The sequence below is a fragment of the Podarcis cretensis genome, assembly GCF_951804945.1.
Source record: "Podarcis cretensis genome assembly, chromosome: 14".
Classification (NCBI taxonomy): Eukaryota; Metazoa; Chordata; class Lepidosauria; order Squamata; family Lacertidae; genus Podarcis; species Podarcis cretensis.
The window spans coordinates 48749093-48775120 of NC_137183.1; the positions used below are offsets into that span (position 1 = coordinate 48749093).

At 47.0% G+C, this 26028-nt stretch overlaps 1 protein-coding gene across 3 annotated transcripts in view; it reads left to right on the forward strand.

Annotated features, from left to right (window-relative positions):
• Positions 1-26028, forward strand: part of CACNA1H (calcium voltage-gated channel subunit alpha1 H) — a 382159-nt gene that overhangs the window by 326453 nt on the left and 29678 nt on the right. For 2 of the 3 annotated variants that reach the window (XM_079953635.1, XM_079953637.1), the window contains exons 22-26: positions 7186-7312; positions 8715-8840; positions 11422-11511; positions 13053-13266; positions 25675-25826. In XM_079953635.1, coding sequence (XP_079809761.1) covers positions 7186-7312; positions 8715-8840; positions 11422-11511; positions 13053-13266; positions 25675-25826 — 709 coding nt within the window. The remainder of the gene's footprint in view (positions 1-7185; positions 7313-8714; positions 8841-11421; positions 11512-13052; positions 13267-25674; positions 25827-26028) is intronic. The other variant, XM_079953636.1, reaches the window with a different exon arrangement.

The window sequence follows — 26028 nt, forward strand, 5'->3', positions numbered from 1 at the left end:
CCTTTCACTCCCTTTAAGGAGTCTCAAAGCGGCTCACATTCTCCTTTCCCTTCCTCCCCCACAACAAACACTCTGTGAGGTGAATGGGGCTGAGAGACTTCAGAGTGAAGTGTGACTGGCCCAAGGTCACCCAGCAGGGACTCACCGAGTGGTGCTGGAAATCACATCTGTACACCTGCAGATACTGGAAATCGCTTCTGCGCAGGTGCAGATTTCCGGTACCGCGGACATGCGCAGACACAATTTCCGGAGTCGTGTTGTGCTGGTCCAGCCCACAGACAATCTCCGTGAAAGTGATCCGGCCCATAGCTAATAAGCCTTGCTGACCCCTGTCTTAGACTGTGGCTCCCGGCCGGCCTTGCCAGCATGGCCAGAGGTCAGGGACGATGGGATTTTGTGTCCAACAGCACCAGATAGGCTACTCCTCTTTTGGAGGACTAGAAGCCCATCATGGCATTGTTTGGGTCCATACCTGATGGTCAGAGCATCCGCTTTCCATCCAGGTGGTCCCAGGTTCAGCATCTCTAGGACATCTGCCCTGCCTGAAACTCTGGGGAGCAGACAAATTGGAGTCAGGTCTGGCTTGCTTTAAGTCATCTTCCTGCATCTTTGAGGAAAAGCAGTAGCTCCACGGTGTGTAAGATCTGCTTTCTCAGTCCTGGGCTCCATCCCAGACTCTGGGTGGGGCAGGGGATTGTCCTCTGCCTGAATCCCTGGACAGCTGCTGCCAGTCAGTGTAGACAATACCAGCTCAGTATAAGGCACGTTCCCAAAAGCCAGGTTGGCACATTCTGGGTCATCCATCATTTCCAAACTGTCTTGAGCAAAGCATCGGCACAGCTGTCAAGGAAAAGCACCGTTTATTTCACTAGAGTTGTCACGCAGGTTGATTTATGCTTAGCGTTGAACTTTGTGCTTTTGGGGAGGAAAGAGCAGCCAGGCTGGTCTCGGCTCTGGAGCTCCTTTTGTGAAGAAGAAGCTTGCTTGCTTCACTGTTTATCTTCTAAAGCAGAAAAGGTTCTCCAAAGGGCAACCACTGCAATTGAGGGAAATATAGAGACTCCCCTATTAGAAAAAGGTGCAGCGTGTGGGACTTTCCAGCTTAGAGAAAAAGCGAGTTAAGAGGCGACATGACAGAAATTTATCAATTTATGGATGGCATGGAGAAAGTGGATAGAGATAAGCTTTCATCCCTCTTGGACGCTAAAAGATTTGGGACAGATTGAAGTTGAGACTTCTCCATGCGGCGCATTGTTAATCTGTGGAACTGGCCCCTCAGGAGGGCAGCGACGGACACAGACTTCAAAAGAGACTTAGACAAATTCATGAAGAAGGGGTATCAATGGCTACTAGCCTCAATGGCTCAGCACTGCCTCTAAACATGGAGGCAGCAATGCTTCTGAGTAACAGTTGCTAAAAACCGCAGGAGAGATTGGTCTTGTGTTCGAATCCTGAATGCAGGTTTCCCTCAGGAATCTGGTTGGTCCCTGTGGGAACAGGATGCTGGACTACACTGGCCATTGGCCTGATCCCGCAAGCTCTTCTTACATTCTTACTTAGAAGAACAATGGATTTATATTTGAGTATATTTTTTATACCCTGTCGTCTCCCCTGATGGGACAGCTTACGATTAAAAACAAGAACCACTGAAAACATAGAAAAAAACAACCATTTTTTAAAAAGTTGAATATTGATAGAATTAAAATTATATATAAAATATATTAAAACCGTACCGATAATTGCAATAGGTATAGGACAAGCTTCCTCAACTTTGGCCCTCCAGATGTGTTTGGTCTACAACTCCCATGATCCCTGGCTAGCAGGACCAGTGGTCAGGGATGATGGGAATTGTAGTCTCAAAACATCTGGATGTGGGAATTTTAGTCTCAAAACATCTGGGGGGCCGAGGTTGTGGAAGCCTGGTATAGGATGTCAAACAGATGAACCAAAGGCCTGGTTAAAAATGAACGTTTTTGCCTGGTGCCTAAAGTGTATAATGAAGGAGCCAGGCGAACTTCCCTGGGGAGAGCATTCCACAGTTGGGGAGCCACTGCAGAGAAGGCCCCATTCTGGTGTTGCTACCTTCCGGACCTCTCGAGGAGGAGGCTCACAAAGGAGGGCCTCAGAAGATGATCTCAGAAGATGAGCCAGTGTGGTGTAGTGGTTAAGAGCGGTGGGCTCGTAATCTGGTGAACCGGGTTCACGTCTCCGCTCCTCCACATGCAGCTGCTGGGTGACCTTGGGCTAGTCACACTTCTTTGAAGTCTCTCAGCCTCACAGGGTGTTTATTGTGGGGGAGGAAGGGAAAGGAGAATGTTAGCCGCTTTGAGACTCCTTCGGGTAGTGATAAAGCTGGATATCAAATCCAAACTCTTCTTCTTCTTCAGGGCAGTCCTGAGGTATTGCAGTCCTGAGCCATTTAAGGCTTTATAGGTCAAAAACAACACTTTGAATTGGGTCCGGAAACTAATCGGTAGCCAGTGCAGTCGGACGAGGATCGGTGTAAAATTCTCAAACTGTCTTGCTTCGGTGAGGTGAGCAACCTGGCCGCTGAATTCTACACCAGCTGAATTCTACACTGAATTCTATACCAGAGGCAGCCCTAAATATAACCCATTGCAGTAATCTAACCTTGAGGTTAGATTCTCAAGGAAGGAGCGCAGCCAGCAGGCTAGATTTAACTGTGCAAATGCAATCCTGCCCACCCCAGAGACCTGAGCAAATGCTCCTTTTGCGGCTCGATGCATGCATGTTCCTGCAGAGAAACCAGAATCGGGTTGCACACCACTCCTACCCATACAATTAACCTTCCCGTGCAAGCAGAAAGGTTGAACATGTTTGGAGCACTGAGCATTATCAGCCTCGCACGATAAACGCCTTCTCCTTGCTTGCGTTTTTCTCAGAGACGCGCATATCGGGCCGGCGGCCCCGTCATCTAAATGACATGTCAAATTGCAGAACCTCACAGTTGTTCCAGGAGGGGCGGACATGACCCCAGCATGTGGCGTGTCAGCCATGGAGCAGTGGAGGCGAAGGGGGGGGCAGAGATAACAGGTGAGGAGTCACATTGGCTTGGGCAGGATTTGCATTTGAACCACAGCGGGGAACGCTTCGGGAACTCTGAGCTGACGCTTCCCGCTCGATCCCACCGAGCAGCAATTTCGCATCTTGGCAAGAGCTGCAGTCAGATGACACTTCCAGTGTCTGAAGTGGAGCAAAAGGAAATGTGTGTTTCAGTTAACTATTGAGCCATAAGCCTAGAGACGGAGGAAGATCACTCGCCTGGGGAAATCTTGTCTGCTCTCTGCTTGGTTCTGCGGTTCCACATCAATAATAATAATGTTGTTGTTGTTTAGTCGTTTAGTCATGTCCGACTCTTCATGACCCTCTGGACCAGAGCACGCCAGGCACTCCTGTCTTCCACTGCCTCCCGCAGTTTGGTCAAACTCATGCTGGTAGCTTCGAGAACACTATCCAACCATCTCATCCTCTGTCATCCCCTTCTCCTTGTGCCCTCCATCTTTCTCTTTCCCAACATCAGGGTCTTTTCCAGGCAGTCTTCTCTTCTCATGAGGTGGCCAAAGTATTGGAGCCTCAGCTTCACGATCTGTCCTTCCAGTGAGCACTCAAGGCTGATTTCCTTCAGAATGGATAGGTTTGATCTTCTTACAGTCCATGGGACTCTCAAGAGTCTCCTCCAGCACCAGAATTCAAAAGCATCAGTTCTTCGGCGATCAGCCTTCTTTATGGTCCAGCCCTCACTTCCATACATCACTACTGGGATAATAATAATAATAATAATAATAATAATAATAATAATAATAATAATTTATTTATACCCCACCCATCTGGCTGGGTTTCCCCAGCCACACTGGGTGGCTTCAGCTCAATATTAAAATACAATAACCTATTAAACATTAAAAGCTTCCCTAAACAGGGCTGCCTTCAGATGTCCTCTAAAAGTCTGATAGTTGTTTTTCTCTTTGACATCTGGTGGGAGGGCGTTCCATAGGGCAGGGGCCACTACTGAGAAGGCCCTCTGCCTGGTTCCCTGTAACTTAGCTTCTCATAGTGAGGGAACTGCCAGAAGGCCCTCGGCGCTGGACCTCAGTATCCGGGCTGAACCATGTGGGTGGAGACGCTCCTTCAGGTATACTGGACTGAGGCTGTTTAGGGTTTAAAGGTCAGCACCAACACATCAAGACAGGACTGTTCTTTTCCTTATCCTGGTGACACTATACTTTTGAAGTAGTGCCATGCTATGGTTATGGCTTCTGCTAAAGAATCGTTTCATTTACTGAATTTATATACTGCCCTTTACCAGAAGGTCTCAGGGCGGTTCACAAAAAAGATCACAGTGTATAAAACCAAAATAAAAGCAATAATCCAATAACAACACCCCGCCCCTGCCAAGACAAGAGCCACATTTTAAAAGGGTATAGGACAGGCTTCCTCAACTTCGGCCCTCCAGATGTTTTTGGCCTACAACTCCCATGATCCCTAGCTAACAGGACCAGTGGTCAGGGATGATGGGAATTGTAGTCTCAAAACATCTGGAGGGCAGAGGTTGAGCAAGCCTGGTATAGGATACCAAACAGATAAACCAAAGGCCTGGTTAAAAAGGGAGGTTTTTGCCTGGTGCTTAAAGGTGTATAATGAAGGCGCCAGGCGAACTTCCCTGGGAAGAGCATTCCACAGATGGGGAGCCACTGAAGAGAAGGCCCCGTTCTTGTGTTGCCACCCTCCGGACCTCTCGAGGAGGAGGCACACGAAGGAGGGCCCAGAAGATGATCTCAGGGTTCAGGTAGGTTCATATAGAAAGAGGCGGTCCTTGAGGTATTGCGGCCCTGAATCCTGGGCGCTGTAGTTTGTTAAGGGTCTGGGGGTTGTTAGGAGACCCCCCTCCCCCTTACAGAATTACAGTTACCTGGGAAAAAGGATTGGTTGCTAAAGCACTCTGAGAATTGTAGCTCAGGGAGCAGAATATTGGCATCTCCTAACAACTCCCAGCACCTTTAACAAAACTATGCTTCCATGATATTTTGGGAGAAGCCATGACTGTTTTAAGTGGTATTGTAGTGCTTTAAATGCAGATTTAAGGTGAAGGTCACGTCTTTGAAAAGGAATGGAAAATTGCCTTCAATTCACCTGGTTTATTGGGTGAAGGCATAAAGGTCTTAATTTCAGGTGGTGCATGTTTGGGGAGAGAAGGAACCTTTTTCATATTCCAAAAGATCAGATTCAAAAAGGCTAGCCAAGCCAAACTTTGCAGCAGCAGGGAAAAAAGAGAGTCAGGTGGTGAGTTAAAGTTGATTGGCATCTGTCTGTCTTGGGTTCGGCTGGGTGGCATCAATCTGAATTCTTCTCAGGAAACTGAACCATAGTATTTAAGTAAAAGAGGGGCAGGGAGAACCTAACAAACAAACAAAAAACACCAAATGCTACAAATCATAAAATACTATTTCTTCCTATATACATAAAATGTAAGGTTGTCGTCACGCAGCTCCCCTTAGAAGATTTGTAGTGCCTCATCACAATCCTGGATTTCCATGAAGTCACAACAGGGGAAGGAAGCAAAAGAGAAGGCAGGTTTTCAAATGGTGGTTTTGAACAGGCACCCCCAAACTCGGCCCTCCAGATGTTTTGGGACTACAACTCCCATCATCCCTAGCTAACAGGACCGGTGTTCAGGGATGATGGGAACTGTATTCCCAAAACATTTGGAGGGCCGAGTTTGGGGGGGGGTGCCTGGTTTTGAACAACAGCAGAGGTTTGAATAAAGCATGGGTGGAGGGACATAGACAGGGTTGGCAAGCAACGCAAACAAGGGGCAGCAGACCCTAGTAATAAAATGCGAGCATATGATAAACCTACTGGATGAGGCCAGCGGCCTATTTAGTCCAGCAACTTGTTCTCACAGTGGCCAGCCAGATGCCCCAAAGGGAAACTTGTGAGCAGGATCTGAGCACAAGAGCAATTCTCGCCTCCTGCAGTTTTCAGCAACTGGTCTTCAGAAGCATCAGTGCCTCTGAACATAACCATCATGACTAAAGGTAAAAGGTAAAGGTACCCCTGCTCGTACGGGCCAGTCTTGACAGACTCTGGGGTTGTGCGCCCATCTCACTTAAGAGGCCAGGGGCCAGCGCTGTCCGGAGACACTTCCGGGTCACGTGGCCAGCGTGACATCGCTGCTCTGGCGAGCCAGAGCCGCACACAGAAACGCCGTTTACCTTCCCGCTGGTAAGCGGTCCCTATTTATCTACTTGCACCCGGAGGTGCTTTCGAACTGCTAGGTTGGCAGGCGCTGGGACCGAGCAGCGGGAGCGCACCCCGCCGCAGGGATTCGAACCGCCGACCTTTCAATCGGCAAGTCCTAGGCGCTGAGGCTTTAACCCACAGCGCCACATGACTAGTAGCCGTTAATTCTCCCATTAATTTGTCTAACCCACTTTTAAAGCTGTCTAGGTTGGTGGCCGCCCCGGCTCTTGTGGCAGTGAGTTCCACAGTCTAACTGCATGCTGCAATGAAGAAGTCCTTTCTTTTGTCCTTCCTGACGTTCAGCTTCACTGGATGTCTCAGACAGTGGAGGAAGAAAATGTCCTTCATGTTCCGTAGTCATTAGTATATTTTAACCTCCATGAATTTGTCTAAATTTGTGGCATTGTAGGAGATGATATGAATAGACAAGACTGTAAGTTGTTTTTATATGCAATGACGGCAGCAAGAATATTATTGGCACAAAAATGGAAGCAAGAAGAACTGCCGACGAAAGAAGAATGGAGGATGAAATTGATGGACTATGCAGAATTAGATAAATTAACAGGAAGGATTCGAAACCTGCGGGACCAGAGATTCTTAGAAGACTGGAGTGAATATATGAACTATTTGAAAAGTAATAGTAATGAACAGATTACGCTTGTAGGACTGCAAGAAGTTTTGTAAGGAGGACTATTTGAAATATTATAAGAAAGACTATGAGGAGAGTTATTAGTTGATGATAATTAAGAGTAATAGAGAAATTAAGAAATGCAGAATAAGTGGTAAAGACGGGAAATCGTCAGAGGTGTTGACGGAAGTCAAAAATATTGTGTAAGATAAGAAGTTATGTTATATGAATGTTGGAAATGATATGTTAAAAAACTAATATATATAGTCTAAATTTGACGTTGGTAATCTTCTTGCCAGAGTCATCAGCAGGGCACCGGGACTGAAGCTTGTCGTGGAGACACTGATATCCTCTCTCAGGCCTATTGGCAACATTGTGCTGATCTGCTGTGCCTTCTTCATCATCTTCGGCATCTTAGGAGTGCAGGTAATCATTTTCCTCTCTTGTTGGCTAAGCAAACCCCTAGCCAAGACTTTCCAGCTCCCTTCCACTCCAGCAGCCAGCATGCCCCAGCAACTTAAGTCATCTAGAGCTAGGGGTGGGGGAGAAATTCAGATTTAAATGCAAACTTAATCCATTTTCACTTCCTGAAACAACTGTTGAACCGACGTGTGGCTGTCCTTCGAAGCGAGCGCTCCTCTGAATTTTGCAACGTTGAGCTTCAGCCCAAGAGCATGCGCAAATCTGCATGCAGATGCATGTGCTAATGAAAACGGCATTCCAAAATGCATGATGTTAGAGGGAAATGTTTGCAAATTTTAAAAATTGCATGCAACAGATTGCATGCCAAAAAAAAAAATGTATACTTTCCTGAAAAAATTGCACTAAAATTGGGGCAGGGGTTGTGAGGATGTTAAAAAAGAACACCTAACACAAAAATGTGGAGATCTGAACTTAATAATAATAATAATAATAATAATAATAATAATAATTTATTATTTATACCCCACCCATCTGGCTGAGTTTCCCCAGCCACTCTGGGCGGCTCCCAATCAAATACAGCATTAAATATTAAAAACTTCCCTGAACAGGGCTGCCTTCAGATGTCTTTTAAAGATAGGATAGCTGCTTATTTCCTTCACATCTGAAGGGAGGGTGTTCCACAGGGCGGGTGCCACTACCGAGAAGGCCCTCTGCCTGGTTCCCTGTAACTTGACTGGAAACATGAGAAATGGGGAGAAACTGAAACAATTTTCTTTAAGATATTTATATACCTGAACTAAGGCTTTTGGATATATTGTCCAAAACTGGTTTGAAGTCCAGTTCATAATAGTTTCATAATTTTTGACCTGGCAATATATCCTGAATTGTGTGTGTGAGAGAGAGAGAGAGTGTGTATGTGTACTAGGCAAAAATCACAATGTGGAGGAAAACGTGAAGTCCACCAACACTTCTCTCGATTTTTGCAGCCCCTGTTAACTCTGTCAGCTGTCCCCTGCCCTAACCTGAACTTAAGATGGGGGTGGGGAGGGGACAGAAATTGAGAGAAACCAAAACTGACCTATATTCTCTATATTGGGAGTTGTGGCTTCTTTTTCTACTGTGAAATGCCTTGTTCTTGGGGCTCTGCCTTGCCCTGATCTCTCAGGCACAAGGAGTCATTGCTCTTGGTAAATATGCATGATTGAGGACTGGTACATTTACTCAGCCAAATTAATTCCATCCTGCGTGAATAATTTTCTTTGTACCGAATCTACTGCTCACCACTCAGGTTTCGTGACCCCGGGTTATTTTTCTTACTTATGAATTTATAAACTGAACATTCATAAAAATATAAAGCAAGGCTCATGTTCTCGCTCTCCCTGGTTTTTGTTTGTATTTGTCCCAGCTGTTTAAAGGCAAATTCTACCATTGTGAGGGGTTGGACATCCGAAACATCTCCACCAAGGCCGACTGCAGAAACGCCCACTACAGGTGGGTCCGGCGGAAGTACAACTTCGACAACTTGGGGCAGGTAAGGAGAAGAGAGGAGACCATGCAAACTGAGCTTTGCCTTCCACCAGTACACATCTTGTTAGCCAAACATAGTGTTGACTTTCAATACTCATCATAGAAATGTAGAGTTAGAAGGGACACCAATGCAGGGATCTCAACACATGGTCCCCCATCCAATTTGAAACCATACCAGACCCTGCTTAGCTTTGCAAATGTGCTAGCAGTTTTATTGCTGCACCACTAGGGAGAGTCTTATTCTTTCTCATTATGCTTAAAGGTCCCCAACCTGTATATATTTAAAGTTCCATATATGCATTGCCATGCTTATACACTGTGGCTGGGGAGAGAATAAATAATTTCAGGACACTTCTTTTTTTAAAAAAAAAAACTGCCCTGGTGATCTGTGATTGAGGACGTCACTAGCACTAGCCTATAGGTGCCTACCACCACTTGCTTTTTCACCCCGATGCCAGAAACCTTCAGAATCATTCTACTCCCGCCACCCGAGCATGTGTTGCCAACACACCAAAAGTGCTATCAAGCCACTTATTGCTTACTTAACATGTTAGGTGTGCCTTGACCTTAGAATGTTTTTTTAAGACTTGTTAATTCAGTTTGAATTTGATCCCGCCCTTCCTCCTCAAGGAACCCAGCAAACACAACAATAAAAAACATATTCCTTTCTTTCAAGCATTCCAGGAAGTGACACTCTGACTGTCAGCTTCCTCTTCCTCCTTAGTCTCAGTATTGCCTCAGCAGAGAGTGGGGTAGAATTCGTTTGCTCTGCCTCTGATTTGCTATGGTTGCTCCTCTCATTGGCTATGGCTCCACCTACTGTTGACCTCCCAGCATTCAGCCTGTGAATTTAAGGTGTCCCTTTTCATCCCATCGCACGCAGCACTGTTTCAGTTCTGCTGCAGTTTGCCTTCCGCCCCAAAGTATGTTTTCATTTGTCTTGCTGTCTGCTGCAGCAAACTTTTAATTACATTGTTGTCACGTAATACTGCCCGATTGATTTCAAGGCAAAGGAAAGGCATTGCAAAAGGGGGTAGGACAGAACTGATTGCGCAACCTTTGCAGACTGAAAGCAAAGTAATATGAGATGAGCGCTCCGACCCCAGAGTCATCCGCGACTGGACCTAACGGTCAGGGGTCCCTTTACCTTTACCTATGAACTAGAAACTTGTCCAGTAGGAAAATAATGTAAAAATAATTACCGTATATACTCGAGTATAAGCCAACCCGAACATAAGCCAAGGCACCTAATTTTGCACAAAAAACTGGGAAAACGTATAGACTTGAGTATAAGCAGCTTCACCACACCACAAACCTCGTGGTGGCGGCAGCGGCAGAGGAAGAACAAGGCTGCTTTCGGGCTGCTTGTTCCTCTGCCGCCGCCGACAGCAGCAAAGGAGGAGGAAGGAGCAGTCCAAAAGGGCTACTTTCAGGCCTCTGGTCCCTCCGCCACCACCTCTGCCACTCTCAAGAGCAGGCATAGGAGCCGCGGTTGGGAGAGGCACAGCGCAGCGCAGCTCCTGTGCCTGCACTTGCGAGAGGTGGGCAGCAGCAGTGGAACAAGGGGCAAGAAAGGGCTCCTTTTGGGCTACTCGTCCCTCCGCCTCAGCTGCCCGCCTCACTCGAGTATAAGCCAAGCGGGGCTTTTTCAGCATAAAAAATGTGCTGAAAAAGTCGGCTTATACCCGAGTATATCTGGTATGTGGAAATCTCTTCCCATCAACTTACACTTTCAGAACATGGGTTATCCTTCAGATTATTTTCATAGAAACAATGAATTATTCCAGAACATATTTCAATACAATTAATTCAATGCTCGTGTTCATTCTTTAAAAAATAGCAATCTTCCACTTCATAGAGATCAAAACGCAAGACAGTTACAAATAATTTCTTAATAAAAAGGTAAAGGGACCCCTGACCATTAGGTCCAGTCGTGACCGACTCTGGGGTTGCGGCGCTCATCTCGCTTTATTGGCTGAGGGAGCCGGCATACAGCTTGCGGGTCATGTGGCCAGCATGACTAAGCCGCTTCTGGCAAACCAGAGCAATGCACGGAAACTCCATTTACCTTCCCGCCAGAGCGGTACCTATTTATCTACTTGCACTTGGATGTGCTTTCAAACTGCTAGGTTGGCAGGAGCAGGGACCGAGCAACGGGAGCTCACCCTGCCACGGGGATTCGAACCACCGACCTTCTGATCGGCAAGTCCTAGGTTCTGTGGTTTAACCCACAGCGCCACCCACGTCCCTGCAATTTCTTAATAAATTATGCCGAAAGAGAGAGAGAGTTTTGTATGTAATCGTGTGAAACGTGATTGCAGGACCGAGGTATTTCCTTGCTAGTTTCTCTGAAATATCTGTTAAATAATGAAGAAATGGGTGACCATGAACACAGCCTTTATGTTGATTTCAAAGTTGCGTCTCCATTCTGTGGATGGTGTCTTTATTACTTCTACAGTTATTATTACCAGCTGTTTTGACTCTTAGGTAGCTTTCTATGGCATGCCTGAGCAATTGCTGAAAGGCGAGGAGCCAAAGGAGAACTGGTTTCATAAACAGAGGGTTTGTCTCCCTTTCTTCCACAGGCCCTAATGTCCTTGTTCGTCCTCTCCTCCAAAGACGGCTGGGTGAACATCATGTATGACGGACTGGACGCAGTTGGCATCGACCAGCAGGTAGAAGCTAAAGATCGTAACACTGTTATTGGGGAAAGATTTAAAGGTCTTTGCATATCCATCCTTTCATGCTTGCCATATGCAGTTTGTTGTTGTTCTTTAAAAAAGTTCTTTATTACAAAACATAAACAAAACAGAAAACACCATAAACAAACCATAGACTCTAACTAACCACATATCATCTAACATTACACATACTTTGGCTTCCGATTCACCTCATTGTACTTTTTACACCTTATTAATCTGTACGCACTTTCTTATTTTTTCCGTTACTTATCAAGAGAAAATTTTGCTTTTATAGTTTCCTTGTAATTCAAGGCTCACTCTAAATCTGTCAGGAGATTCGCATTATCACAGTACTTTTTGAGATGCTCTTGGAATATTGTCCAGTCTTTACTGACTTTCTGGTTTGAGTTTCCTCTTATTCTCCCAGCCATTTTCGCAAGTTCTAGGTATTCTATCATCTTCACTTGCCAGTCGATTTTTGTGGGGATTAAGTCACGTTTCCAATTTTTTGCTATTAAAATCCTAGCGGCGTATGCAGTATTCAAGAGCGCTTTAAACCTGCCCTTTCCTTGTCAAGCGGTCCTGGATGCCCCAATCAAATCCTATAAAAGTAAGAGGCTGGGACTCAGGTGGAGAGAAAGACCACTCAGGTCCTATCAAGTACGGGAGTTCCCTTCTGGTAGCTCCCCAATAAGAATTAACAAGCATTCAGTAGATTTATAGTCTTTTTATTACAGTATCATGTTGCAAGCATGATACACACACACTCAATTGATGTATCACCCAGCTGCTCCCTCCCTTCTGATTGCCTAGTTACTATCTCAAAGCTGGGTAGCTCCTCTCTCTGAATAGAATGGAGTCTGAATAGAATGCTAGGGTAAAAGAAGAGGATACATTTGCCATTGCTTATTAGAGCACTGTGAAATCATAAAGGCAAGATGAATAAGATGCATTGGAAGAAATATGATTTAACATTACGATGTGGATAGATAAAGGAAGAGTAACTCTACTTGAATAACTGGGGAAATGTTTTAGCTCAACAAAAGTCTAAGCAGGAATTGAAACATGCACAGCCCATGGAAACTGAGAAAGGGTGGGAAATGAACAACTAAATGTTAAATTATTTTAAGTAGTGGAACAGAAATTACGGGAAAGGAGCAGTCAAGGTGGGAAAGAAAAGAAACCTATTGAAAGGGGGGCGGGAAGTCAACTTGTAAATTTGTTTTAAATTCGAATTAATCTGTTGTTAATTTGTTTTTAAAAATTGAAACTCAATAAAAAGGATCAATTGGTAATAAATGTGTGGTGTGGCCTTATGCTAGTGTTTCTCAAACTTGGGTCTCCAGCTATTGGTGGACTATAAATCCCATCATCCCTGGCCAACAGGACCAATGGTCAGGGATGATGGGCACTGTAGTCCAGTGCCAGTTGAAGAAACGCTACCTGATGGTGGGCTCCATTGAACCTTCTCATGCTCATCCCACATTGCTCTGTCTCTCTCTGTCTCCCTGCTTCCTTCCCACCTCCGCCGCCAGCCCAGCCAGAACCACAACCCTTGGATGCTCCTCTACTTCATCTCCTTCCTCCTCATCGTCAGCTTCTTCGTGCTCAACATGTTCGTCGGGGTGGTGGTGGAGAACTTCCACAAGTGCCGGCAGCACCAGGAAGCGGAAGAGGCCCGGCGGCGCGAGGAGAAGAGGCTCCGGAGGCTGGAGAAAAAGCGCAGGAGTAAGGCGATATACATGTCTGGTCGGTAGACAGCGGTACAAATCACAATCTTTCTGAGCCTTGCCTGCTTCCAAAGCAAGATATCTTTTGCCCCCGGATTCCTTTTTGGTTTGCTTTGGTTTGACAACGGGACGGAAGAAGACACGCTCTCTCTCTCTTTTTCCCTTCCCATTCCATTTTTTGGAGATGCTTTAAGAGTCAGAGTTGGCCTTTCCCCTGTTCCCCTTCCATTGGCTCCTATTGCACACTTGGCACGGTTTACCCAAATATCCAGGACTGCAACGGGGACTACAACTCCCACCAGCACCAGCCTGCGTGGCCAATGGTTGAGGATGATGGGAATTGTAGTCCGGCAGTGCCCGGGTGGCCAACAGGTTGTGGGGAGCTGGTGTAGACCTCACTGACCTAGATGAACCAATAGTGTATAGCAGGCTACCTATGAACTACCCCTTCATTCAGAACGATGAGGTCTAGAATCTTACTTTATTGTTAAGGGAAAGGACATAGTTCAGTGTGAAGCACGTGCCTTGCCTACAGAGGGTCCCAATTTCAATCCTCAGAAACTGGGCTGGGAAAGACTCCTAGCTGAGACCTTGGGGAGCCGCTGCTAGTCAATACTGAGCTAAATGATCAGGGATAAGAGGATCTTTGATAAACGAAATCCATAGAGGAGGTCCAAGTTGCCTTGCTATGTATGAATTCTGAGTACAGGAACCTCAACTATGGGTTAAGTTACTGGCAGGTTCCTTCAGGCACGGTTAAGGATGCTACAGGTGAAACTCGAAAATTTAGAATATCGTGGAAAAGTTCCTTTATTTCAGGAATTAAACTTAAAAGGTGAAACTAATATATGAGATTGACTCGTGACATGCAAAGTGAGATATGCTTCTACTTCTCAGAGGTCCAATCTTGCTCGATTTGCAATCCTTGTTTGGCTGATTTCCTTGAATATTCTCATTTTCTGAGATTGCTAATTTGGGGTTTTCATCAGCTGCATGCCATGATCATCGCAATGATCACAAATCAAGGCTTGACATATCTCGCTTTGTATGTCATGAGTCGATCTCATATATTAGTTTCACCTTTGAAGTTGAATTAGTGAAAGAAAGGAACTTTTCCACAATATTCTAATTTTTCAAGTTTCACCTGTACATTGGACGCACCCACCCAAATCTCCAGTGGGTTCCCCAGCCACACATCTATCTCTCTCTCTTGCCTCGTTTCTGATTCCCAAGCGTGTCCTGCTGTCCCTAACCCTGGGACTTAAAGCATCGCCAATGTTATTTAAGGCCCATCAATGGGATTTCCTATGGTACGTTTTTAAATAAGGAAAACAGATCCACTAGCTGACTTTCTTTTCTTTCTTCCTTTTTTTGGAGGGTCTCGGTGCATGGTCCCCGCATGCCACACAGACGCTGCATGGGGTGGGAATGGCAGAGCGTGGGGGTCGGGGAAGTGGGGAAGACTCCCAGCTTGGGGGTCGAGGAGGAAGAGCCCAAAGGTGGAATCCCTTTAGAAGAGATGCACATTCAGCTATCCCACCGGTGGGTGGGTGGGATTCTAGATTGGACTGGCAGCCTTCTGGGCAGAGTAGGTGGGGAAGCCAAAAGATTTTCCCACAATCCTCTTCCCCCTCCTTCTCCTTTCTCTCTCTCTCTCTCTCTCTCTCTCTCTCTGTTTTAATAGCAAATTGAGTCAAAGGCAGGTTGATACAGGAGGGTGCCACAGGTAGGGCTGTGTTGAACACCTAGACTTCCCCTTCGCTGAATTTTGCAATTTTCCAGCCAAGCAAACATAAACACCACCATCTACACTGACCCTCCAACCACTGCTGGAATGAATGCTGAGATCTATGAAAATATAAAACCAATGTACAGTGGTGCCTCGCAAGACGAAATTAATCCGTTCCGCGAGTCTCTTCATCTAGCGGTTTTTTCGTCTTGCGAAGCAAGCCCATTGATGGCTTAGCGAATTAGCGCTATTAGCGCTATTAGCGGCTTTTAGCGGCTTAGCGGATAAGCAGATAAGCGGCTTAGCGGCTTAGAAAAAGGGGGGGAAGGGGGGAAAAACCCGCAGGAACTCGCAATACATTTTCGTCTTGCGAAGCAAGCCCATAGGAAATTCGTTTTGCGTAGCACCTCCAAAACAGAAAACCCTTTCGTCTAGCGGGTTTTCTGTCTTGCGAGGCATTCGTCTTGCGGGGCACCACTGTAAATGTTTAGCGCAGACCAGCCCTTGATGCTTTTACCGCCACTTCGGCTGCTGATCTGAGAGAGCTCAACATATTTTTTTCTGAGAGAGGGAGGGTGTGCTAGTTCACATGCTTCTCTCCATCGCAGTCTCCCAGGCTTTCTCCCCCCCCCCCCCCCAATAGCAGCAAAGTCAATATTAAGTGCTTCATAAACATTTCCTTTGTAAATCCATGAGAATCGGCTCTGCCTCCGCTCCCAGGAGACGGGCGCCTGGAGGCAGCTGCGAGATGAGTTCAGAAAGGGCAAGAGCGCCACAAAGTATGGGATGCTCTCAGATCTGCCCTCCCGAATGTGCAGAGAAAAGGTTTACTTTTCCATTCCGGTTCTGTTCTCCGTCGCTGAGCTCCCTGCAACGATTTCTGTAGGTGGCCTGAGGACACGAATCTTCCTCAGGCATCTTTCCTGCCTGCCTCAATCTTGGAAATGTCTCACAAAATTCCATCTGCTCCCTCCATTCCAATTTCTTAAGTGCCCAAGATGCTTGAAGCTCAATATGGTCCATCCCTGGGGGGCAGTAAAGGCAGGAACACCTGCTTTTGGTTTCTTCCTTGTGTTTTTTCTTTCTGCCCTACATAACCACATGCCTGCCCTAAATATTATTTAGCTGCCATGTGGTCGTAAAGAGCTGTGATCAGAGCAGGGTCAAGATGATTTGTTTGGGGAATTCTGGGGTGAACTCCTTGTTTACACTGGGGTCAGGAAACATCACCGTTAATCTGGGTTCGAATTTGCATCTTTGTAATCCACTGAGGGCAAGGGATGCGGGTGGCGCTGTGGGTTAAACCACAGAGCCTAGGACTTGCCGATCAGAAGGTCAGCGGTTCAAATCCCCGCTACGGGGTGAGCTCCCGTTCCTCAGTCCCTGCTCCTGCCAACCTAGCAGTTCGAAAGCATGTCAAAGTGCAAGTAGATAAATAGGTACCGCTCCGGTGGGAAGGTAAACGGCATTTCCGTGCGCTGCTCTGGTTCGCCAGAAGTGGCTTAGTCATGCTGGCCACATGACCCGGAAGCTGTACATTGGCTCCCTCAGCCAATAAAGCGAGATGAGTGCCACAACCCCAGAGTCGGCCATGACTGGACCTCATGGTCAAGGGTCCCTTTACCCTTTACCTAATCCACTGGGGTATAGAAGCAGAGCCTGTGATCAGCTCCATGAACCCACAACTGCAACCAAAGTCACTTAAATGGCTTATTGGCACATAATGGAAAAAGTTAAGAGCACCAGCAGATTAATAGCATGATTGAAACGACTCCATAAAAAAAAAAAAAAATCAAGGCAGGGCAATGTTGAAACAGCCAAGGCAATGAGAACAGAAGGAGCAGTATAAACAAGGCAGTGTGATGTAAGTTTAAAGCACAGCAGCAACATTGAAATAAGAATGATTGCCTGGAAGGAATTCCGCAAAGATCTCTGCAGCAGGGGGCTCATCTCACAGGTCACAACAGCCTGTTTTCTCAGGATGTTTCTCAAAGCAACATCCTGGTGGGTTACACGCCACAGCCTCTTATTAATCCCTGGCTTCTCTGGTTGAAATAATAATAATATAATAATAATAATAATTTTTTATTATTTATATCCCGCCCATCTGGCTGGGCCTTCCCAGCCACTCTGGGCGGCTTCCATAAAAACCAAAAATACAGTAAAATCACACGTTAAAAACTTCCCTGAACAGGGCTGCCTTAAGATGTCTTCTGAATGTCAGGTAGTTGTTTATCGCTTTGACATCTGATGGGAGGGCGTTCCACAGGGCGGGGGCCACTACCGAGAAGGCCCTCTGCCTGGTTCCCTGTAGCTTTGCTTCTCGCATTGAGGGAACCGCCAGAAGGCCCTCGGCGCTGGACCTCAGCGTCCGGGCAGAATGATGGGGGTGGAGATGCTCCTTCAGGTATACTGGACCGAGGCCGTTTAGGGCTTTAAAGGTCAGCACCAACACTTTGAATTGTGCTCGGAAACGTACTGGGAGCCAATGTAGGTCTTTCAAGACCAGTGTTATATGGTCTCGGCGGCCGCTCCCAGTAGTCTGCCTAGCAGTAGGAACTGGGGGAAGAACCTCAGCAGATACCACACAACTGGCATTTTTCAGCTGAGGGCCACATTTACCGTATTGACCCGAATATAAGATGCACCCGCAAATAAGCCGCATCTTTAAATTTGAAGGCTTATTTGTGGGTGCGGCCCACCTCCTAGCACTACCGCCCTGGGCGAGGGAGGGGGCAGCCGGTGCCGGCGCTTGGTTCTGAGCGTGCTGTGCACCCACCTCCCAGCTCTACCACCCTGAACAGGGGGCAGCTGGTGCTCAGTTTTGAGTGCACTGTGTGCCCGCCTCCCGGCACTACCTCCTGAAGCTGGTGCCGGCCGCCCCCCTCCCATCCCTCATTCAGGGTGGTAGTGCCAGGAAGCTGGTTGTGAATGTAAGTCTCACTTTGACTTTTCACAGTCGGAATTTGGAAAATAAAGGTGTGGCTTATATTCGGGGCAATACGGTAGTTGTAGGCAACATTCTGGGGGTCGCAGGCTAGTGCGGCAATGGACACAACACTTACCTTAGCATCGCAGGTCACATTCTAGCCACTCAGAGGTTCCTGCACACACTTTTATCCCCCTCTTAAGCAAGCAAGAAACATACCCCTTGAGCATAAGATTCAAGGAGGGCATGGTGTAGATGGGGTGGTGAGGTGTATTACCTGGGGCGAGTCCCAAGAGCCAGGTAAGGATATGTAGTGTTTGGTCCCACCCCTGATCTAAACATATCCTCCCCCTCCCACCGTAACGAAGAACTGAAATAATGGTGGAGGCGATTCCTCCCGTTATTTCTATCCTGAAGGGTTTGGGTCTCTTGCTTTGGTTTTCTGTAGGTGTTCTTCTTAGCAAAAAAAAAGATGGCAGACTCAGAAAGATCCGACGCGCGACTCCTTCTCTGTGGCTTGTGGTGGATCTGTGAGTGTGTGTCTGTGGCCAGTGGTCATATCTGTGAGTTGCAGCAGAACTGAGCTGGGCTTGGCCTAGTCATGTTGTCACTTGGCGCTTTTAACTGGACGGGGAAAGATGCTATGGCTTGAATCGACAACACCAGTCAAAGTGGGAAGAAGGCTCACCCACATGGCCACTTCCTTCTCAGAAGTTTTTCAGAACAGGTCTCAAGGGCAGAGGAGCGTCATGACGATTGAGAAGCCACGGACAGAGGGAAGGAGTGCAGTTCAAAATCCGTAGAACACTACATAGCTAGGAAATTTCCCACCATCCCCCAAACCAGTTAACCCCATCTTTGTCTAGCTAGCTACGTCAAAGGTAGGCATTTGGAGTTGAGAGGCCCGTTATGTTGTTCCAACCCACTGTTGTCCTTGGCATGCCAGACTGGCAAGTGTTATCCCTCCCCGTCCCGTCCCCGACACAGAGTACGCAACAGACCAATTCAAACCTTCAGGAGGAGCTTTCGAGGGACTATTGGAATGAATGCGTCCCCTGAAGAAATCTAGAAATTAACCACACACAGAGAGAACGTTCTCAGTCTCTTATGTATTAAGCAGGGAGGTGGGGAATTTATCTGTGTGCCCAGATTAAATCTCTCGCTGGTAAGGCATGGGATGGTCTCTTGACGGTGATTCGGTTTATTTTAAGTTATGAAACGAATGCCCCAGAGTTTCCTTTTCCTAGAGCAGTGACTGTTTTGGGACTACGATTCCCATCATCCCTGACCACTGGTCAGGGATGATGGGATTTGTAGTCCCAAAACAGCTGGAGGACCAAGTTTGGCCATCACTGTCCTAGAGGACTTCTTCTCCCCCCAACAATCCTGGGCCTCTGCTGTGTGTAGAATCTCACACATTGAGCTGTTGGTGAGACCTGTCCTGGAGCTTTATGGCCCCAAGGGAAGCAGGAGCATATCAAGGAAACATACATAGTCCAGACTTGCCTCACATATGTTCGTGCAGCAGTGTGTGCTTTGGCTTCTGTGGGGCTATGCCTTGGTCCCGCATCACAATAACAAAGAATGAAGTCAAGCCCACCATTCCCCAGCCACTGCTGCCGCCGCTGTGGCACACCCCTGTGCGTCCTCACCTTTGCACCGTGCATGAATTGGCATCTCTTCTAAGGGACGTTGCATGCGTTGTTGGACAGAGCATGAGCACCTTGTTGCATGTCACTTCCAGTGTTGTCAGGGTGCTACTATGTACGTGTCTCCAAGTTGAAAGGACTCCTCCTTTCTTCCACCTGTGCACTGAAGATATTCCAAGCGCTTCCTTTCACTCTGTCTTCTCAAACCCACCTGAGATGTCAACCTGAGCTTCCTAGCCACCTTGTTGAATTACTGCACCATACCTGCACACTGTGCCATATCAATTGTGACTTTGCTTCATAAGTCTCCAGCAAGAGGGGGGAACCTGTGGCCCTCCAAGACTGCAACTCCTATCTCCCAGGACTGTTGGGTGAGACTGATGGGAGATGGAGTCCAGCAATTTCTGGGCGGACACAGGTTCCCCACCCACTGCTCTTCTGAGCCAGTAACTAGGATACCTTATCAGGAATGCATCAGGAGTGCCTCTGTGTGGCAAATCATGCTGGGCAACTAGCCTGACCACCACAACCAGCATTTCACTTGTGGGATGCAGCCTTAGAATGTGTTTTAGGGACCTGTCTCAGTTCATAAAGGACAACAGTAAGGACTCCGACAGGCCTGGTGTCAGGCCTCTGCAAGGACCAGGCTCCACTGGTCAGGGTTTGCAATTGGGCTGTCGAACTAGCTGGGCCAGAAGCAAGTACATTGTGCCAAACAAGCAAGGGTCAATATGCAAGGCAGCAGATGATGGCCAGAAGCAAGATTGTAGCAGGACATGCTACCTTGGCAAGAAGCCTACAGGGTACAAAGCAGCCCAGTGGTTTCAGCACCATGGAGAGCTCCATATAAGCATTGTGCTCCAGTGAAACCTAGGACTGGATTGAAACCTTTTATTCCTCCATAGTCTGATCACCCTTCCCATGCTCCACACCTTCCTTGAGGAACAGACTCCTTTAAAGGAGGAAAGCTTCTGGCTTGGGTTCTTGCACCTTCTCCTCCTCCTTTCAGGTAATTTTTTCCAGATTCGTGAAGGATGACAGTTCCTAGGGATGTGGGGGCTGGAGATGTAGGCTCCAAGAGTGCAGACTCTAGGAATCTCAATTCAAATCCCCCTCATGTCCCTAGTCATGGTTTGCGGGGCTGGGTTGGTTTCCAACACCTCTTCCTCCAGTACCGCTGGTTCAACAGAGGTGGCCAGCCCATCATTTTCTGAGCGATGGCTTCGAGAGCTCCTTTTGGCCCCTGAGCCTGCGTTTCCCCGCCCCCATGTTAGAACTACCCAGAATCCTTGCCATATCCAGGATTCCATTGACAGAAGTTCAGCAAAAGGGTCTCCAAAATGAGAAAGTTTGAGAGCCATCACTATAATTCAGGTATAGAGCTCACAGGACTCGGCTTCAAGATTGTCCGTATTTGGGCAGAACTCACAGTGATGATTCTTCCTTTATCGGGCTTTTGGAAACTGGTGCATTAATAGAGTTCAGTCGTTGTCACCTGTCTTTGTTTTGGTCTTTGCATGATGCACAAGAAAAGCTATTTCAGCCATGTGGTCCTCTCCCACAGACAACTGCACTCCTGTTTTTACATAAACATCCAAAGCCTTGCTTTTGACACGGAGGCCAGTAGGATTAGCCATGCTAGCAGCACACAGTCCGCCTGTCTGCTTTGAGCAGATTTATGAGACTCTCGCAAATAACGTTGAGAGCTAGAATCCACCCAGCCAGAAAAAGAAAAAAAACAGTTGCTTTCTACTTTGCTTTTAGATTGCTTGGCTGGGAGAAACATGGGTGACCCTGGTCAAAAGACATTTGAAACGTCCTTTTTAGCCATCAAGAGAGGACTGGGGGAGATTAATAGCTGAAGGGTCACCAGCCAATCTGGTTTCCTTTTGATCTGATTATTTAAGCTGGTACATTCTGATCCGGTTGTCTTTTGCATCAGCAAAACAATCTGCAGCATTAACGTCAGCTGGAAAGCACTCGAAAGGGCAAAGGCCGGGGACCACAGCCGCAAGGGCAGCTCAAGGAGTTTGCTTGTTTCTTGAAAGAATCTTTACTTTTGCTCTTTAGCTGAAAATGTTCCCAGAAATGGTTTGCAGGTCATTTTTTAAAAAATAAAAGATGACAGTGCCTTCCTCCTGGAAAAAAAAGATACAAAAGGAAAAAGCAATGAAGAGGGAAGAGGAAAACAATAAACTCGGGCCCCAGTTCTTACAGTGGCCCAATTTGAGTCTTATGCCTCATTGTTTTTCTTTATATGTTTGGCTGCCTCCGCATCTTCCAGCTCTCAATATCCATAGTATTTCTTTATTATCAACAGCATTTAGATGCCACCCAATGGCAATGTTCTCTGGGCATCTTCCAGGCCATAATGGACATGGGTGGCTATTAAAAAGGATTGTAGAAAATCAGGAGCAATGCTTCTGGAAACCACAGGAGGGGAAAGTTGCTCTTGCACTGAGGTCCTGCTTTTGGCATGGCATCTAGTTGGCCACTAGCCTGATAATAATAATAATAATAATAATAATAATAATAATAATAATAATAATAATAATTTATTTGTACCCCGCCCGTCTGGCTGGGTTTCCCCAGCCACTCTGGGCGGCTTCCAACAAAGATGAAAAATACACTAAAATGTCACATATTAAAAACTTCCCTGAACAGGGCTGCCTTCAGATGTCTTCTGAATGTCAGGTAGTTGTTTATCGCTTTGACATCTGATGGGAGGGCGTTCCACAGGGCAGGCGCCACTACCGAGAAGGCCCTCTGCCTGGTTCCCTGTAGCTTTGCTTCTCGCAATGAGGGAACCGCCAGAAGGCCCTTGGTGCTGGACCTCAGTGTCCAGGCAGAACGATGGGGGAGGAGACGCTCCTTCAGATATACTGAACTGAGGCCGTTTAGGGCTTTAAAGGTCAGCACCAACACTTTGAATTGTGCTTGGAAACATACTGGGAGCCAATGTAGGTCTTTCAAGACCGGTGTTATATGGTCTCGGTGGCCGCTCCCAGTCACCAGTCTAGCTGCCGCGTTCTGGATTAGTTGTAGTTCCCGGGTCACCTTCAAAGGTAGCCCCATGTAGAGCACATTGCAGTAGCCCAAGCGGGAGATAACCAGAGCATGCACCACTCTGGCGAGACAGTCTGCAGGCAGATAGGGTCTCAGCCTACATACCAGATGGAGCTGGTAAACAGCTGCCCTGGATACAGATTTGACCTGTGCCTCCATGGACAGCTGTGAGTCCAAAATGACTCCCAGGCTGCGCACCTGGTCCTTCAGGGGCACAGTTACCCCATTCAGGACCAGGGAATCCTCCACACCTGCCCGCCTCCTGTCGCCCAAAAACAGTACTTCTGTCTTGTCAGGATTCAACCTCAATTTGTTAGCCACCATCCATCCTCCAACCGCCTCCAGACACTCACACAGGACCTTCACTGCCTTCACTGGTTCTGATTTAAAAGAGAGGTAGAGCTGGGTATCATCCGCATACTGATGAACACCCAGCCCAAACCTCCTGATGATCTCTCCCAGTGGCTGCATGTAAATGTTGAAAAGCATGGGGGAGAGGACAGAACCCTGAGGCACCCCACAAGTGAGAGCCCAGGGGTCTGAACACTCATCCCCCACCACCACTTTCTGAACACGGCTCAGGAGGAAGGAGAGGAACCACTGTATGACAGTGCCCCCAGCTCCCAGCCCCTCAAGACGGTCCAGAAGGATGTTATGGTCAATGGTATCAAATGCCGCTGAGAGATCCAGCAGAACTAGGAAACAGCTCTCACCTTTGTCCCTAGCCCGCCGGAGATCATCAACCAGTGCAACCAAGGCAGTTTCAGTCCCATGATGAGGCCTGAATCCCGACTGGAAGGGATCCAAATGGTCCGCTTCTTCCAGGCGTGCCTGGAGTTGTTCGGCAACCACTCGCTCAATCACCTTGCCCAAGAATGGAAGATTTGAGACTGGGCAATAATTGGCCATCGTGGCCGCATCTAAAGATGTTTTTTTTAAGAAGTGGTTTAATAACCGCCTCTTTCAGCAGGTCTGGGAAGGCTCCCTCACGGAGGGAAGCATTCACCACTCCACGAAGCCCATCGCCCAGCCCTTCCCGGCTAGCTTTTATAAGCCAGGATGGGCAAGGATCCAGGAGACAGGTGGTTGGCTTCACTCGTCCAAGCAGCCTGTCCACATCCTCGGAGGTAACAGATTGGAATTGATCCCACTCAACTTGACTAGACAGAACTCTAGCACTCTCCCGCCCCGGCCCTGCTCCCACAGTGGAGTCTACTTCTTCCCGAATCTGAGCGATTTTATCTGCAAAAAACTTTGCGAAATCATTGCAGGAGATCATGTGGCCTGTACTGGGCCCCGATGTCGCAGGTGGTTCCGCTAAATTGTGAACCACCTGAAAAAGTCTCCTGCTGCTGTTTTCTGCAGATGCAATAGAGGCGGCGAAGAAAGTCTTCTTCGCTGTCACTATTGCCACTTGGTAGGCTCGACGTTGAGCTCTAACCTGTGTCCGGTCAGATTCGGAATGAGTTATCTGCCACCGGCGCTCTAGCCGTCCCAACGATTGATATAGGCTCTTCTTGAGTTCTTAATAAAAACCACCAAGAAAAACCCAGTACAGTGGTGCCTCGCAAGACGAAATTAATCCGTTCCGCGAGTCTCTTCGTCTTGCGGTTTTTTCCTCTTGCGAAGCACCCCTATTAGCGGCTTAGCGGATTAGCACTATTAGCGGCTTAGCGGCTATTAGCGGCTAAGTGGCTATTAGCGGCTTAGCGGCTTAGAAAGGGGGGGAGGGGAAAAACTCGCAAGACAAGCCCATAGGGAAATTTGTCTTGCAAAGCACCTCGAAAAACGGAAAACCCTTTTGTCTAGCGAGTTTTTCGTCTTGCGAGGCATTCGTCTTGCGGGGCACCACTGTATTGATCATAAAATATTTTTTAAGCATACAAAGTGGAACATAAAAAAATCATTATATAAAAAAAAGATTCTGCATCAGAACATACATCCACAGAAAATTATGGTGCACCCCTGGTAGTGGTTCTCCTATGACTCAGATGCACGTCTCGTATTCACCAGGAGACATGAATTCAGTATTGAAGTCCCAGCTCTGTGCAACTCCCTCCTGGCTGAGATCAAACAGGCCCCCTTCCCTGTTTTTGTTCTTGCACTTGATGAATACTTTTTTAATTTCAGCAGGTGTTTTAAGTGTCGTATTTACTCAAGTCAAATGCGCTATCAAATCTAATGTGCACCTTAATTTTCAGAACCTTGAAACCCAAAAAGGTATTTGCTGGTGAATGGAAATGTGCCATCGAATCTAATGCACACCTTAATTTTCGTGACGTAATTTGGCCAAGAAAAAGTGAGCATTTGATACGAGTAAATACAGTAAAAATAATAATCCTGATTTGGGACTTCAAAGTGCAGTACAGGGCAAGATGCCGATGGGAAGCCCACAATCAGAACATGAGTACAATAGTACCCTTCTGCTCACAATCTCCCACAGCTGAGATTCAGAGGAATTTTGCTTTCTGATCCTGGAGGTAGCATACAGCCATCGTGACTATTAGCTCTTGATAGTCTTATCCTTCATGAATCCAGCAAGGCAATTGCTATGTTTTTTTAAAACAAAAACAAAAAAAAGATGGGTCTGGGGATGGCTGAGTGTCTCTCTTAAAACCAACACAAGAAGCAAACTTCACAAGAAGATCTGTGTCTGTGTTTTTATTTTTAAAATAATAACACGGAAGAAAGATCTCAGAAGATTAGCACCAGCCTTGACCAACCTGTGATTTTTGATCAGGGCAACCCTGAGACCTTCTCCCCCTATGCAATAATTCTGGAGTATGACAGAGACCTGCTTAATTTCTTTGTGGGTGGCGTATTTCTCCAAAATACTTTGCTGTTCCTTGCGTCCCTTACGTGGTGGGCTTGAGACATGCCATTTCTCCCTGAAACTCTCAGCTGTATCCCCCTCCAAAAAAAAAAAAGGCATTTGAGTCATTGAATACACCCACCTGCAGGGAAAGCATGTGGCTGTCCCTGCCAGCATGCCTTGCACCCCAAAATACAGAGGACAGCGCTAATGGCTGTGTATTCCATTGCCTCTTTCTGCAGAAGCCCAGCGGCGGCCATACTATGCTGATTACTCGCCTGCCCGGAAGTACATTCACATGCTCTGCACCAGTCATTACCTAGACCTTTTCATCACCTTCATCATCGGAGTCAATGTCATCACCATGTCAATGGAGCATTTCAACCAACCCAAGGTATGGACAACACACCTTTCTTTCTTTCCTTTTAATTTTATAATTCTTGCGTTTCAAATTTCCCACATTTATACATTAACCAATACAACAATACATTGATCATTGACTGGCCTGCCCTTCCATGGTTCCTTTTAGTTATCTTCTAATCACTCCATGTATCCCTCCCCCTTTCAGATTTTATCTCTGCTTATTTTATACTGCT